This window comes from Oxyura jamaicensis, chromosome Z (assembly GCF_011077185.1).
Source record: "Oxyura jamaicensis isolate SHBP4307 breed ruddy duck chromosome Z, BPBGC_Ojam_1.0, whole genome shotgun sequence".
Lineage (NCBI taxonomy): Eukaryota > Metazoa > Chordata > Aves > Anseriformes > Anatidae > Oxyura > Oxyura jamaicensis.
In genome coordinates this window covers 28043881-28058236 of record NC_048926.1, presented here as the reverse complement: position 1 = coordinate 28058236, position 14356 = coordinate 28043881, and the positions used below count along the sequence as shown (strand labels likewise).

General features: G+C 39.7%; 1 protein-coding gene across 3 annotated transcripts in view; it reads right to left on the bottom strand.

Moving 5' to 3' along the window:
• The window catches only part of DOCK8 (dedicator of cytokinesis 8), a 92520-nt gene that overhangs the window by 17192 nt on the left and 60972 nt on the right, over positions 1–14356 (bottom strand). For all 3 annotated transcript variants that reach the window (XM_035309080.1, XM_035309082.1, XM_035309081.1), the window contains 10 exons: positions 13845–13958; positions 12567–12722; positions 10221–10360; positions 9205–9374; positions 7462–7607; positions 6358–6540; positions 5503–5638; positions 4592–4679; positions 1969–2065; positions 737–871 (listed from right to left, as the gene is read on the bottom strand). In XM_035309080.1, coding sequence (XP_035164971.1) covers positions 737–871; positions 1969–2065; positions 4592–4679; positions 5503–5638; positions 6358–6540; positions 7462–7607; positions 9205–9374; positions 10221–10360; positions 12567–12722; positions 13845–13958 — 1365 coding nt within the window. The remainder of the gene's footprint in view (positions 1–736; positions 872–1968; positions 2066–4591; positions 4680–5502; positions 5639–6357; positions 6541–7461; positions 7608–9204; positions 9375–10220; positions 10361–12566; positions 12723–13844; positions 13959–14356) is intronic.

Genomic DNA, 14356 nt, shown 5'->3' with positions numbered 1-14356 from the left:
AAAATAAAAAACTGAGTCAGCTTAACTGGAAGATCTATTTCAATGAAATGATTGCTTCACAAAATTCATTATTTTAATTGGAAGTTAGCTTTCAAAGATAAAGTACAATGAAAACATAATTATGAGTTTCATAACTGCTCATATACCTACCCTATAATTAGGCTTTGTCATCCAACCTGCATCTAACAGCAGACAGGCATTAATTGGACAGGAGTATCCTGTTTGTTATTTGCATTTTAGAAACGTTTAAGTGAAAAAAGCATTTCACAGATTTTTCCTTTTTGGAAATGTTTTCTTTGTAGCTGAATGGATCTTTACCAAAACTTAGATTGGAAAGTGGTCCTGATGATATAACAACTCATACTTTATTTTATGGAATCTGTGCAGTCCCTGGAGTTATGATTCCTAATTAAAATCAAAAAGTATTTCAAATCATTAGATGGATTTTTTTAACCCCTTTTATTAGTGTATTTTCTATATTTAAGAGTAAACTGCTAGAACCACAAAGTTATTCTGATTCAGTTAATCCACTTTTTGTGGTCAATGAAATAATCTTACAACAGCTGGAGAAGTCCATCCATGTCTCTACAGATATGCGTTGGTATTTACATATGCAAAACATATTCAGTGAATGCCACAGGAAAAAAGGTGAGTGAATGCACACAGCTCTGCTTTAGAAATGTTGCTCTAATAACTTTACTGGAAGCATGTAAACAGAAGTATGTCAAGAGCATACCTTAGCAATGAGTGCTCTGAGTGTAGCAAAGCAATGAGTCAAATAAGTGGTACTCTGATCGCAGCCAAGAGAATTTACCAGGACCTTCAAAACTCCTCCCAAAAGGTTGTCTCTGCACTCTGCCGCAAAGCTTGCCTACACATGGAGGAGAAAAACAACAACTGCATTAGGTAATTCAGCAGTGAACTGGCACATAGGAATCGGTTGTTTTGCTGTCCTGTCCACAAGACACATCTGGCTGCTTGGAGATCACATATCTGCAGGCCCCCAGTGCACTTTTAAGCTCAGCCAGCTTCTGCAGTGACTCTTGCAGCACTGTCCACTTTCTGTCCAGTCTTTCATGCACTTTCGACAAGGAAGTGATTCCTTGGTGGCCATGCACCAGCCTTTTCCCTCATGCATTTCCTGGGCATAAAAGCTATACAGGCATACTGGTATGCTCTGATCAAACCCGCAACCTGCATAGTGGGAACACAAGGCTCTGTGAGGATTGTCATGCAGAAATCATAACAAGGTTTTCTCTTTGCTATGTATTAATAAGTGTGTTGCTCCAACAGCAGTATTCTAATACCCATGAATTTGGAGTGTCTTTCCTAAACCATCCTGGCACAGTTAACTATCACAGTTCCACTGTGAAATTTTGCTTCATCTGACTCCTGCAAGTTAAGTTCTTTACATTGCTGTAGGAGGGGAACATCAGCACATCCTTTTCAGAAGCATTCCATGCTGATGGAAGATCCTCTCCTGCATCAGGCACTCTATGGGAGTCAAGGCTAAATCCTTTTCTCTCACAGGATCACATGAGAGGCATAGGATGACCTAAGGCTGGCCACCAGCCCAGTTCCAAATTACTAATAACTTTAGATACATTCCTAACATAAATGAAAATTTTTCTTTCCTCATCCTCTCCAAACTCATGTGTCATGGTAAGACAGCTGAAACAGCTTTCAGCCACATCAGCTGAAGACAAGGGGGTAGCCTTCCATTTCATTCACACTAGTGTAATGCTGTAAAGTAGAAAGTGCTTGTGACAAATGTAAAGCAGTAGTTTTGTCTTTGAATTCATTCATCGTTGTCTTCTCTGCCTCCATTCCATTCCCCACCCCAATTATACAAGCTTACAGGAGGTCTTTAATGAAAACAATTTGCAATGCCTTAAAACATAAAGGCTTGCTTCCACTGACTTCTGAGGGAGCAGGGATTGGTACAAAGCCAGCTCTGCAGTTTCCCACCTGGATGATGTTCTCTTGCATGTCAAGAATGATCAGGTTAGCTTCAGTTGCCAGGTTTCCACTAATCAGAGCTTCTTGATCTAGCTCTGCTTTTGTCCTACAAAAAGAAGATGTAATTAAAGCACACAGCAAGTATCACAGGAATTAGGTGACCTTCTATCTAAACGAAAGCAAAATACGAATGATGGTATTCTGAATGATCCTGTAAGAGCAAACAATGAAAACAGTGTTAGGCAGTGTTTCTTAAGAAACACAGTGTCAAATGAGGAGAGCTGATACTGTAGATTACAAGTTCTAAAGGGAACACCTGAAAACTAGTCCACTGGATAGGTCAAATAGATGCTGATGCTTCCTTATTGGCTACTCTACCCTCAGTATCACACTCCATTGTTCAATAACATAGGAAGATATTTCTGAATGCATTAGCAGAACATGAAAACCCAAAATGGAAAAAAAAAAAAAAAAAAAAGGAGGAAGAAAGCTGCATTTGGCGGAGGAGAAACAGCTTCAGTGCCATAGCAGCTTCAGTGCCATAGCAGCAGTACTTAATATAAGAACTCAAGAATTCAGATTCTTGGGATTGTTGACAATACAAGACAGCAGGTCCCATGGCTGCAGGGTCAGTGCAGCACCAGCCCAGACCACCTGAGAGGTCTGAAGCACTTCCCAAAGACAGGAAGTATGGCAATGTGACACCATTTTAGTTGAGACCTAAGGATGAGATCTGTAACACAGCTCCCCTGCAGCTGAGTGCTCCAAACTTGGGGCTCAACTCCTAAAAACTGTATTTTCAGACATGCCAGAAACACAGAGAGGAGGTTTTATTCTACCTCCTAAACCAGTCAGAAAAGGGCTATTGCATGGCCTGAAGCTACTCCTTAAGGCTTGAGATTAGAGCTGCTCTGACTTGGGCCAAGAGCACCCAAAGGTGTATTTCTTGGGTAGATGAACAGTCTTAAAACCACACTTCGGAGTGCCTTCATAATCTGTGGCTTTTCTGCTATGTTTGCTTCCCTCTTTTGCCCAGGGGAATTGCACCCAAAAAGAAAACCAGAAAAGTGTGCCATTCTTTGGGGCACAACCAGGTAAATCTGGAGAGGGCCAGGACAGGAAGTCATGACAATAGTACAGTTATTAATTACAGTGACTCAAAGCAATGAAGAACAGAAGGGCCTGCCAAGAAGCCTGCCACGGATTGCTAAATATGAGTAAGAACTGAACAAATCAAGCAAACAACATAGCCCTTTGAACCATTTCCAGCAACCACACAGTCTTACACGTTAACCATGCTGAATGGATCCTCTTTGACACCACACTTTGCTTGTATCTGCAGCTGCCATCCCAGCCCATGCTGGGCTCAAGGAGAAGCAGGCTGAGTGGCCACATGCAAACTCACCATGCCATGTATGACCTTCAAACATCTTACCTGCAGGATATACTCTGTGGGGATCCACAAAGGACAAGAACAAAGATCTCACATACCATAGTCACAAGTACAATGAAACAGAAGTGCCTTGACAACATGCAGAACTTTACTTATTTACTAGAATTTGTAATTTAAGTGGTTTAACTGAACTAATATAAATTGATATTGTAGGGCTGCTGCTTGAGGACTGGCTTGCTCTGGCTTCAGTGAAACTGGGAGAAAGCAAGCTGCTTTCAAGGCAAAGTAAGAATATCCTCAGAAGATCTGCACCTCTTCCAATCTTGGACAGATAGGAAAGGGATTACTCTTTCAAGGTTCCTAAATTCCTAATTAACAATCTTTGTCTTCGAAAATTGATAATCACAGATGAATGCTAGGTGGCAACAACACAGTTGCTGAGCAGAGTACAACCCAATATTCTCAGTTCAAGCTCTCACATGTTGAAGGATATGGGAGCTCAGAGCAGCTGGACTGGTGAGAGGCCATTGTGTGTCAGATAGTCAAAATTCAAGCAAATATCTATGGAAAATGACCTATGCACAGCCCCTTTAGGGAAAAGCAATGAGTTTCATGCTTTCAACAGAAACTTAGCACATATAATACGAAAATACTGTTAGCAGAAAACCTTTCTTGAAAATACAGTTTTCAACAAGCCTAGACACTTGTTTTACTACAAGTACTGAAAAGGTGAAATGTATTGGTACATCATAACTTACAAACTGTAACAAGAAAAACATTCACTATGGAATCATGTTCCCCTGTTCGGGCCAATAACTCTTCTGTTAACACAGCATGTCAAACCCAGCTCAACTTATTTAATGTGGCAAAACTTATACCACACTGCTATACACAACGAGGTGCTACAGTGGCTCCAAAGTAAGCATCATAGCAAGCCTCTGTGGAGTATTTGATATGACATGAACCAATGATTAGTGTTTCCCACTCTGCTATCAAAAGGAAAAAATGTGTAGTGATTTAAACATCCCATTCAAGCATTTGTGATCGTTTTGTTGTGCCACAGCAACAGTTGGATACCTCTGCTGCATAAACATTTTCTATTTCTTTCCCTTTGACAGAGGAGTGAAAGGATTGAGACTGCTGATTTTGCAATAAAACAACCCTATGAGAAAGATCAAAACATAATAATAATAAAACCTTGGTTCTAATAAAAGCAATATATTTTAATAAATGACTTACTTATCTTGTCTTTCATTTGTCTGCCGCCAGTGAGTCTGCTCCTTTCTCCACCTCAGGTTTTCATTTAACCCTGCTGACCTGTCGTTCCCTAAAAGTGCAATATATATCAATGAGATTAAAGGAAAGGGGGACACCTGAAGCCTAACAGCTCATCGAAAGAAAGAGCTACATGTCTGAAGCAGTCTGTTAGATTCATTTGATTTCATGGCCTCAGGGCTCTAGCAAAAGGACAGGACCATTTTTTCACCTAGGATTTTTAGGACATCAGCTCGTGTACAGCTGTCTTCAAAGACCAAAAAAAGAATTATTCCATTTATTAATTTTTTTTTTTTTTTTTTTTTCCTATGAACAATTTGTTCTCACTTATAATTCTGGCACTATTTCATAGCTCTTGATTAATAACAATTTGTCAGAACATCTTAACATTTTTTTTTTGCCTTCATATTCTTCACCTGAGAAGAGCTCAGCCCTAGTTACCTGTTGCATAGTTAAAGGCTAGTAATATTTTTATCCACAGCAAAACAAAAACACTGGGAAAGGGAAATGACTGTTGGATAAAAAGATAAGGGTAAAAACAGGCAGTGTGCATGAAATATGGGTTTCATGAAATTTGGGGTTGGAAATTAGGAGACATTTCTTCTCAGAAGGAGCAGTCAGGCATTGGAACGGGATGCCCAGGGAGGTGGTGGAGTCACCGTCCCCTGGGGTGTTTAAGGAACTTAGGGACATGGACTTAGGGACATGGTTTAGTGGGTGACATTGGTGGTAGAGGGATGGTTGGACCAGATGATCTTGGAGGTCTTTTCCAATTTAACGACTGTATGATTCTATGAAACTCAACAAACACATTTGCATCTACAACCTCTTGAGATCCTGGAGGAAAGACATGGAGGAAAGGGAGTATGAAGTACCAGCGGGTATTCTGCAGCGCTTCATCATTTCTCCTCTGGCTCCTTCACCTCTCAATAAAGCCTCTTCTAATCGGGCCTTCACATCTCGGGACTTCTGGAGTGCTTGGGTGCTGACTTTATCTGAGCTTTGTTTGCCCTGAAAGTAAAGCCAAAACAATCACCATCAGTGCTGCCATCTTTGGGCATAAATACAGGTTACACCACCAGAACCAGAGACAACAGGAAAGATTTGGACAGCAGGCAGAATACCATAGACTAGTATACAAAGGTTGACAAATATACTTAACGGTTGCAAATGAGGAAGGAGGTAGTATATATACTGTTAATAAACAGAGAGATGTAGCTCAGCATTGCAGAGAGAGGAATCAAAGCACAGAGAGAAAGTAATTTGAGCCATTTCTGACAGGCTCAGTCAGAGAGGGGAATCCTGATGTCCAGACCCAACCCTTAGCTGAAAGGTCATCTGCCAGGACCTTGCTGTAAATGGGTAGTGCATAAAGAGAACAGCTCCAATAGTGACAGCTTCAACTGCTTACATTCCTTCACAGTTGAAAAATATTAGTAAACTGGACCTGTGTGTGTATTACCCATCCAAAATAGCCTTCAAATTGCCACGATAATGATAATAATACAACGAATAACAAACCAACTTTATAAGATACCCTCAAAGGTTTTGACAGCATTATGCTTGAATGTTGGTGTCAGTTATTTTATCTGAAGCTATTTGTCCATTTGCAGCATAGATTAGACAAGAGTTAATTTAACACTTGTCAATAACAAATTAACTCTGGACAGCCAGAAGGAAAAAAGAAAACAAAAAAACTCGACAACAAAATCAGGATACATTTCACTTACCTTGTACTCAAAGCATGAAACACAAATGAAAAGGAGGTCTAAAATCCTGTTCAGTTGCATGGATGGAAGGTCTGCAATCCATTTCTGTATTAGATTCTGATCAGCGTTTTTCATGATCCAGAGGAAACAAATCAAAAGATTGCGAGTGGTGTCAGGACCTAATGTGGCACTCTGTCTGTAGGGCTGGAAGCAGATAAGGTAAATGTCAGTTGAAAGAAGAAAAAGAAGAGGAAAGATATTCAAGTGAACTAATGTTACTTAAATTTCAGTGGAGTCAAATCTCAAGGTTGGGCTTCAGTAGGTTTAACCTCCTTCTGGTTAAACTTACTGCATTTTTGAAATCTATGAGTGTGTATTAGTGACAGCAGGTCTAGTCACAGGTATGTGAAAGAAAGCCAGAAGCACAGAACCACTGCTGTTAGATGACTTTTTAATTTCTTTAGAATAATGTAGGCATATATTCTATAACTGTTTGATCCCCTCTTGACAGTTGCATTAGCCAAATTGCAGAGAAGATAAAAGCAATCACAGAGAAGATTCATAGAGAAAAACTGCATGGAGCTGCAACAGAGGAGGTTCAGGCTGGATGTTAGGAAAAGAGGGTGGTCAGGCACTGGGACAGGCTCCCCAGGAGCTGCTGGAGTTCAAGAAGAGTTTGGACAACCCCCTAAGACACATGGTCTGATTTTTTGGTGGTCCTACATGGAGCCAGGAGTTGGACTTAATGATCCTTGTGGGTTCCTTCCAACTCAGGATATTCCATAATTCTATTAAAAGATGGATCTAGAGCCCTAAATCCATGGATTTAGATGAGACTGGGACTGGAAGGTGGAAGCGTGGGAGATGGGGAGTTATAGTAGCATTAGCTGATGTCAAAATGTGACTAGGTTGGGTGTGAAGACGGCATTAGGCACACAGAAGAAAAAAATGGAATCACGGTGAAGAGGCAATTAGAAAATTAGAACAGAAGAGTACGAGAGGACAGAAGGAATAGGAAGGATTCCTGGAGGAAAGAAGAAAACAATTTATTGTAACTGTAGTTATTAGTCACAAGAAAGGATACCAAGAAGAAAACATATGCATATGGCAGAGCCCTGGACATACCAAGGATGCCAGCGATATTCCAGAGCTCCTGAGGCTGAACTGATTCCCCGCAATGGCAAGTGCCACATTTTGATTGATTGCACCTGCAGACTCTTGTTCTTCTTCTGGGCTTCCTGTGCGCCCCTTTCCACTGCGAGCATCTGAAACTAGATTTGAAACATTCCATTGGGACTTTGTCAGCAATCCACTTGTTGCTGCTCACGATTCACAGTCTTCCATTAGGCGGTTACCTAACAATACATTTGGCACCTCCATCCCTGAGACTGTTGGTCTGGCTGACGTACTAAGCAGCAAGAGGCATAGCATTAGTAAGATCATTTCGAGTCACTCGCAAAAGCTGTCAAATTGTTCAAATAAACACAGGGAAAGGAGATGTTCCCCCAAATCTCCATGTGTTTGTGGAAGCTGAATTAAAAGCAAAGGCAGTAGCAAACATGAAGTTGGCTCTGAAGTTCAAAACTAAGCCAGCAATGTTCAGATTCTGTCTATTCCAGGTGAAAGGATCAATGTGAATGCCATGCCTGAGCTTGAGGATATTCAGCGAAGTATGTAAGTTGCTAACACCTAACACAGGCAATATTTCCTGCAGGTTAAAGGACAAATTTAATTTCAGTTATTTGGCTGCTTCTATTCCCTACAAGTTCTTGAAATTAATTTTCAGCAAATAAAGTTAGTTATACCCAAACTTCATAAAAATCTCATTTGATTCTGAATATCCATTTGTGTTTTGCAAGAACTGTTTTTCAGAGAAACTAAGTGACCAGCCAGTCTCAGTGTGTTCAGAACAAGATCAACAACCTCTGATATTGCAGGTATTCAAAAGAAAGGCACTCTAAAAACTAGCCATATCGGTACTCATGTGTAAAAAATGCTTTAATGTTATTAGACTGAAAGTGCTCAATAATATATTCATAGTATTAATCGTTTTGTCCAGACATCAAAATGCAAAATATTTTCAGAACCAGTGACAAAAGTATGTTCTTCAAAGATTACACCTTTTTATTTTCTGTAGTCTTCATGATTTTATTTGTATGAAAGTGCAAGGTAGTTTTCCAAGGAGCAAAGATCTACTCTCAAATAAACAGTCAAATTGTTTTTTTGAGCAGCTTCATATGAACACACTTGTAGAAAAACAGAAGGAAGTACTTAGATAAAAATGTATTAAAAGTTTTAATAATACAGGGTAAGGTTTAAAGTTATAACGTGGAATAAGAACATATTTCCTGACTGATAGTTAAACTTGCTGGAGATTAATTTTGATATCATGTTAATAACCCTAAAGAGCAATAGAAAAATGTGGAAGGTACACAATCCAATTTATTTAATTGTGATGAAATGCAATGTCATTATCATTCTTGTTTTCTTTCCTACTGTCTGTTAAACCTATCTGTATCTCAACATTTCTTGCAAACCCTTTTTGCAAGATTCTACAGATATGTATCTCTGGTCTATTGTTTCTTCATCGAGTGAGGACACTTAAATTTTTCCTGTCTTTAAAAATCCTGTTTACTCGGAGGTAAAGAAATATTCAACCTCACTGAACTGTGGGGAAATTCAGTACTTAGGGTATACTTTTTAATGTTTAAGTCAGATTGTTTAGACAAAGTACTTAGGGTCTACCTCATCTAATGGGAGGTGTCCCTGCCCATGGCAGGGGGGTTCGAATTAGAAGGTCCCTTCCAACCCAAACCATTCTGCAATTCTGTGAAGAGACTGAAAAAGACAAATGAGTAAGGGTCTTACTTGTAAAATCATGGAGCTGTGGCAGTGAATCCAAAATAATACCAACCAAAGGGAGGTATAAAGCTGCAATTTTAATCTTCACCTCTTTTTTGGAGCAACGTGGGTCTAGGTCATGGGAACTCAGCAGGCTAAGGATAGCACTGACAGCTTTTTTTTGTACCTTGCTAATCCTGTTAACACAAAAAATAGCCGTGAGCTCCATTAATGAATTATGCACAAATTATTTTTAGATCAAAGATTTAAGAAACAAGCTGAAGGTAGAAGAAACAAATTAATACCTCAATATTCATTATATAATGACATCCACTCTGAGCAGAGAGCTATGTTCCCTGCAAAAGACAACTGTCTTATAAGGCCGAGTCAGTTCAGAGCACCCAAGTCTTTCAAAGCATCTCATAAAAATTCAAAATAGCAAAGAGAGATGCTTAAAGATAAGCATCAGACCCTGGAGAAAGTTAATCTAAACTCTTAAGCTTAGACAAATGCAGTGGTGTTCTAGAGAGAAAAGCAACTGAAATTTTAAGATGTGATCTGTCTGCTTATTTAGCCAACAATACTGCAGCAAATAGTACTTTCTCGCTCACTGAGATCAACATACCACAGATAAAGCAATGACTGTTTTATTGCTGTGTTAGCGACTCATTTAAAGATGGTGAAGACCATTCTTTTATTTCCCTTCCTCCAGAACCAATTTTCTTCACAACGACTGATTTGTTAATGTTTGTGAGAATGTCTGTAGTGGGTATCTAAACATCCACTACATTTTTATATGAACCTTTAGGAAGGTTCATGCAGTAGTACTTCTTTATGGAGGGAGCATCAGATAAGCTTTGCAGGACTCACCCACTCTGTGCCAAAGACAGAAAATATTCTTTCTCATAATTCCAGCCAACACTGCCACGATACATTCAATGCATCCAGAGGATAAACAGGACAACCCTGTAGTTAAACTATGGCCTAGCCAACAGTAAGTCTGTCAGTGTTCCGTTCTAAAATTTGCAGACTGGGATACTTACCCCTCACTGTCTGCATCCAGTGCTGCTGACAATTCTGTGAAGAGTAAGCCAGTCAAAAAGTGCTGCTGACGGTATTCTGATGAGAGGTCAAACATACTAGCGATTTTCTGGTCCTGGAAACTAGAGCAGGAGCTAGAGTTCTGCAGAAGTATATTAGAAATAGTTAAAGGATGATCGCTGAAATGAAACTTTCTTAAAAATGTTGTAGGACAGTTCATGCAGATAACAAAATATCCTACCAGAGAAGTACAGACATTAAAAGAAGTTTGGACATGTTGGAGGAAAGTATCTGGGAGTGAAATGAAAAGCATGCATTTTCAAATGAGTTACTTGCTAGGATGCAACCTCGTCCTGTCCATTCTGCACAAATTAGTAACTCATTTGACATTTTTTGAGACATAGAATTCCTACACTGTATTTATCAGTTTGGATAGGAGACAAAGTCAGAATTTTCTCCACGTTCAGGATTGTACATTGCTCTTACTGTTGCAGAGCAGATGAGGGGAACTTTGGAAATCAGAAGCTCTGCACTCTTCAGCATCCACAGTGTTTACCATGGCAGTAAGGTCAGGAAGGTTGTGTGAACAGTGTTTCCTTTCACCCTGGAAATCCTTGACTGAGCTAGCTGGCAGCAGGCATAATTCAGAGCAGCCTTCAAACTGCTGTAACTTATGACTATGACTGATAAACGGCCAGTCCAGGAATGGAAAGTTGCTGCTATATATGTGTTGTGAACTTTTTAGCTTCTCCAATCATAGGTGCCACAGGTCACCTAGAATGCTTTTATCCCCTGATCAGGTAAGCATAACTCTTAGACTTTACTCAACAGTGCAGCTACTGGGGTTTATGAGTCCAAAATTTGCTTTTAATTTATATTGTTCAATATTCTCTCCTAGTATTTCTGTCAGTCACCTGGGAATAGTCCCAGGAAACAAACATGAAGTAGCAGTATACCACATCATGGAAGATGTCTTCCAGCATACTGGATCAAATGAAACCCACATCTCTGAGAAGCCCCATATTTTGCATCCACATAGCTCGACCTACTCCCATTTAGACCTCAAGCAGGCAAGCACTGGATGTGATTTGTTTTGTGGTATAAAACTAAGCTGAAGAACATCCACTTAAAGAGAATTTGGCTACTCTCCAGGAATTCCAAAAGATTTATTCACAAGGCCACATTTCTTACTGAAAATCTAACTGTAGTTGGGTAGCACTCTTGCAGACAGATTGGAATTAGTGCAAGGGTGGTCAGCTATTGTATTAAATCATGAAAGGTTCTTGGAAGCCTTATTTATTTGTGTAGGTTGCACTTCACAAGTTACTCCTAAAGGAGAAAAAGAGTTGATGCTGCTTGAAGGAAAGAATGATCAAATTGGTGCCTACCCAGCTCTGATTTGCTAGAACTAGTTGCAAGAGCTATGCTGATTTCCCCCACCTCCACAACCAGTGGACCCCTATTCTAGCCCTTTGACATTCAGGATTAGCATTAAGCAAAACTCTGGGACTTTCATGCTTTGCTTTCACAACCAGGAAAAACTCTAAGAAAATATAATTTACTATTATTGACCTGTCAGAACCCTTAAGGTATGAGATGTAGCATATCTTTAGCAATGACACTTGAAGAGGAAACCATAGATTTGATTGCTCCATTACTCAGAGAAATCACTGGCAAGGTCATAGCATATTCTGTACTATGGGGTAGGGAAGAGCCCAAGAAAAGAAAACTGCTATTTAACATGGAAAGAATGATAATCCTTCTCAGAACAACACTACTGCTCAACAGAAAAAAAATCAATTATATTGAAAATTACAGTGGTTTAGTCACTAACTCACATAGTGCTAGCACCTTCATCCACCTGGAGAACAGAAACTTCAGCTAGAAGGCAAATGCAATGAAAATTTTCTGTGCACTGCCACATGCCAAATTTTCCATAATGTCTCCAGACACTGATATTGAAATACATATTTGTGGTTGTCTGTGTGTGGAATATAGGTGTGCCCGTAAATGAGCTCTGTACCTTCAGAGACATGTTCTTTTTAGACCTTTTATGTCTACCTTAACAGTCATTTTCTATTTACATGTTTCTAGAGAGGTATGCTGAAGAATTACCACAAATATATCTGTCCCATACTAAGTTTTAACTTGCGGAGGTCAAATTTTGCAGTAGCACTGCTTAGTCTTTACTCTTTTGCCCCTTTTCTTACAAGAAGGAAATTGTTCTCCCTGATCCAGTCGTGGCTGAGTAATTCTAACCTAAGCAGCGTAATACAGAGCAACAGAAATCTTTCCCTACATTCATTATTCAGGTGAAGTCCACGTAACATTGCCTGATGGATGCCTACCTGAGAAGACAAAGAGGGGGAGGGGGATGCTGGAGCAGAGGCTGAGGTCATGAAGAAGAGGTTCAGATTGAGGTAGTGCTCATGGCTGCAGAGAATTCTCAGGAATTCCAGCCTCATGGAAATCAGGGTGGAGAGTGAATTCAGCTTGTTTGAGAGCTAGAAAAACAAACCAAAAAAATGTGCCTCGTGACTGGTGTTTGCTATTTAAATTACCATGCAGTGAAATATCATCCTTCCTGAAACAGAATCAGCCAATTTAACAGAAGTAGCCAAATAGCCCAGCATGCATTAAAATGCTCAATATTTCCCTGTACCTAACCACTGTTTCCATCCATTAGGTGGTGTTTGTTTGGAATGGTGGGTGATGTTTTTTTTTTCCTTTCTGGCTGAGTTCCCAACTTCCCAAGAGACTGTCGTTTATTTTTTCCCTCCCAAAAGAAAAACACATAATACTTTTTCCCTTTTACATAACAACAAGATCAAAAACAAGCAACACTTTTCTGAGTCTGTGGCAAATTCATCGAAGGCCGGCTAGTCAGCACACAGCACCAGTGGTCTTGTGATGTCCCTTCATAGTAATACTGACATTAGTGGGGTTTTGCACATACTATAGGAAATTGGGGTGGCAGACACCTTGAATTTTCCCATCTCCCATTAGCTGACAGCTTTGCCTTGTTTTGGCAGAAAGCCTGCAGCAGGTATATTGATTCACAAGAAAGAAGGAAAACCTTCCAACTCAAATACAACAAAAAATTTCATACTATTACCCTGAAAACATTTTTTTTTTTTTTTTTGGAGGCTTGTTGTCCTGGTTTTGGCTAGAATAAACCACAACACTTGTAAAGCAAGAAGACAGAGGTGGATGATTTTGACTGAACCTCCCACATCCAAATATTGCCTATAACAGCAATGTTTTGGTGAGAGACCAAAAGAAACTCTATATGCTCCGCAGGCCTTGAGGGTCACAAGGGCTGCTACTAAGGGATGTAAAAAAGGAAGGGAAGAAAATGTGGCCCCATGGATGCTCTGCAGCAGTATAAGGTATGGCATTTCTAAAAGAATCCTAACCTCCCTCTACTCCTTTTTTGTTGTTGTTGTTGTTGTCCTGCAGACCACAAAACAAGAGGTTTAAACTCTCTGTATATGCAATAAGAAATAGGAAATTTACCTTACCCTTTAACACAACTCAGAAGATCCTGATGGATAAATGAATCAAACAGAACAGAACACAAGACTGGCAATAAGCCAGATACAATCCCAATCACGCATGATGCATACCTGATTACAGTAATGTTTGATGAGATTAAACACAAATCCTCGGTCCATTAAAGAAAGAAGATCATACAAGAAAAATGCCAGGCTGATATTAATTTTTTCTGCTTGTTCGCTTTCCTTTAAAAAATAATGGGGTGGGGAGAGAGAAATGGGGAGACAGTTATGATTTATAAATGTCATGTAAAGATAGAAGGCTTTTTAGAATCACTGAAAAATACTGTAGGGGACAGCTCCCAAAAACATGTCATGGAATAGACTGGACAAATTGTTTCACTTCTCTAATTTACATGATCTTGTTAAAATTATGCAGAATCACTCCTGTAAATGATTTCAACAGTTGCTGCTTTCAGAGAAAAATTAGAATAGAAAGAATGACCAAGTTTATCTTTGCAAACCTTTGGGCTGACAACACTGAAATTGAATTTGAAACCTGTTCCGAACTGCCTATGGGCTCCAAACTTGTACATGCCACCTCTTCCCTTCCCTTCCCTTCCCTTCCCTTCCCTTCCCTTCCC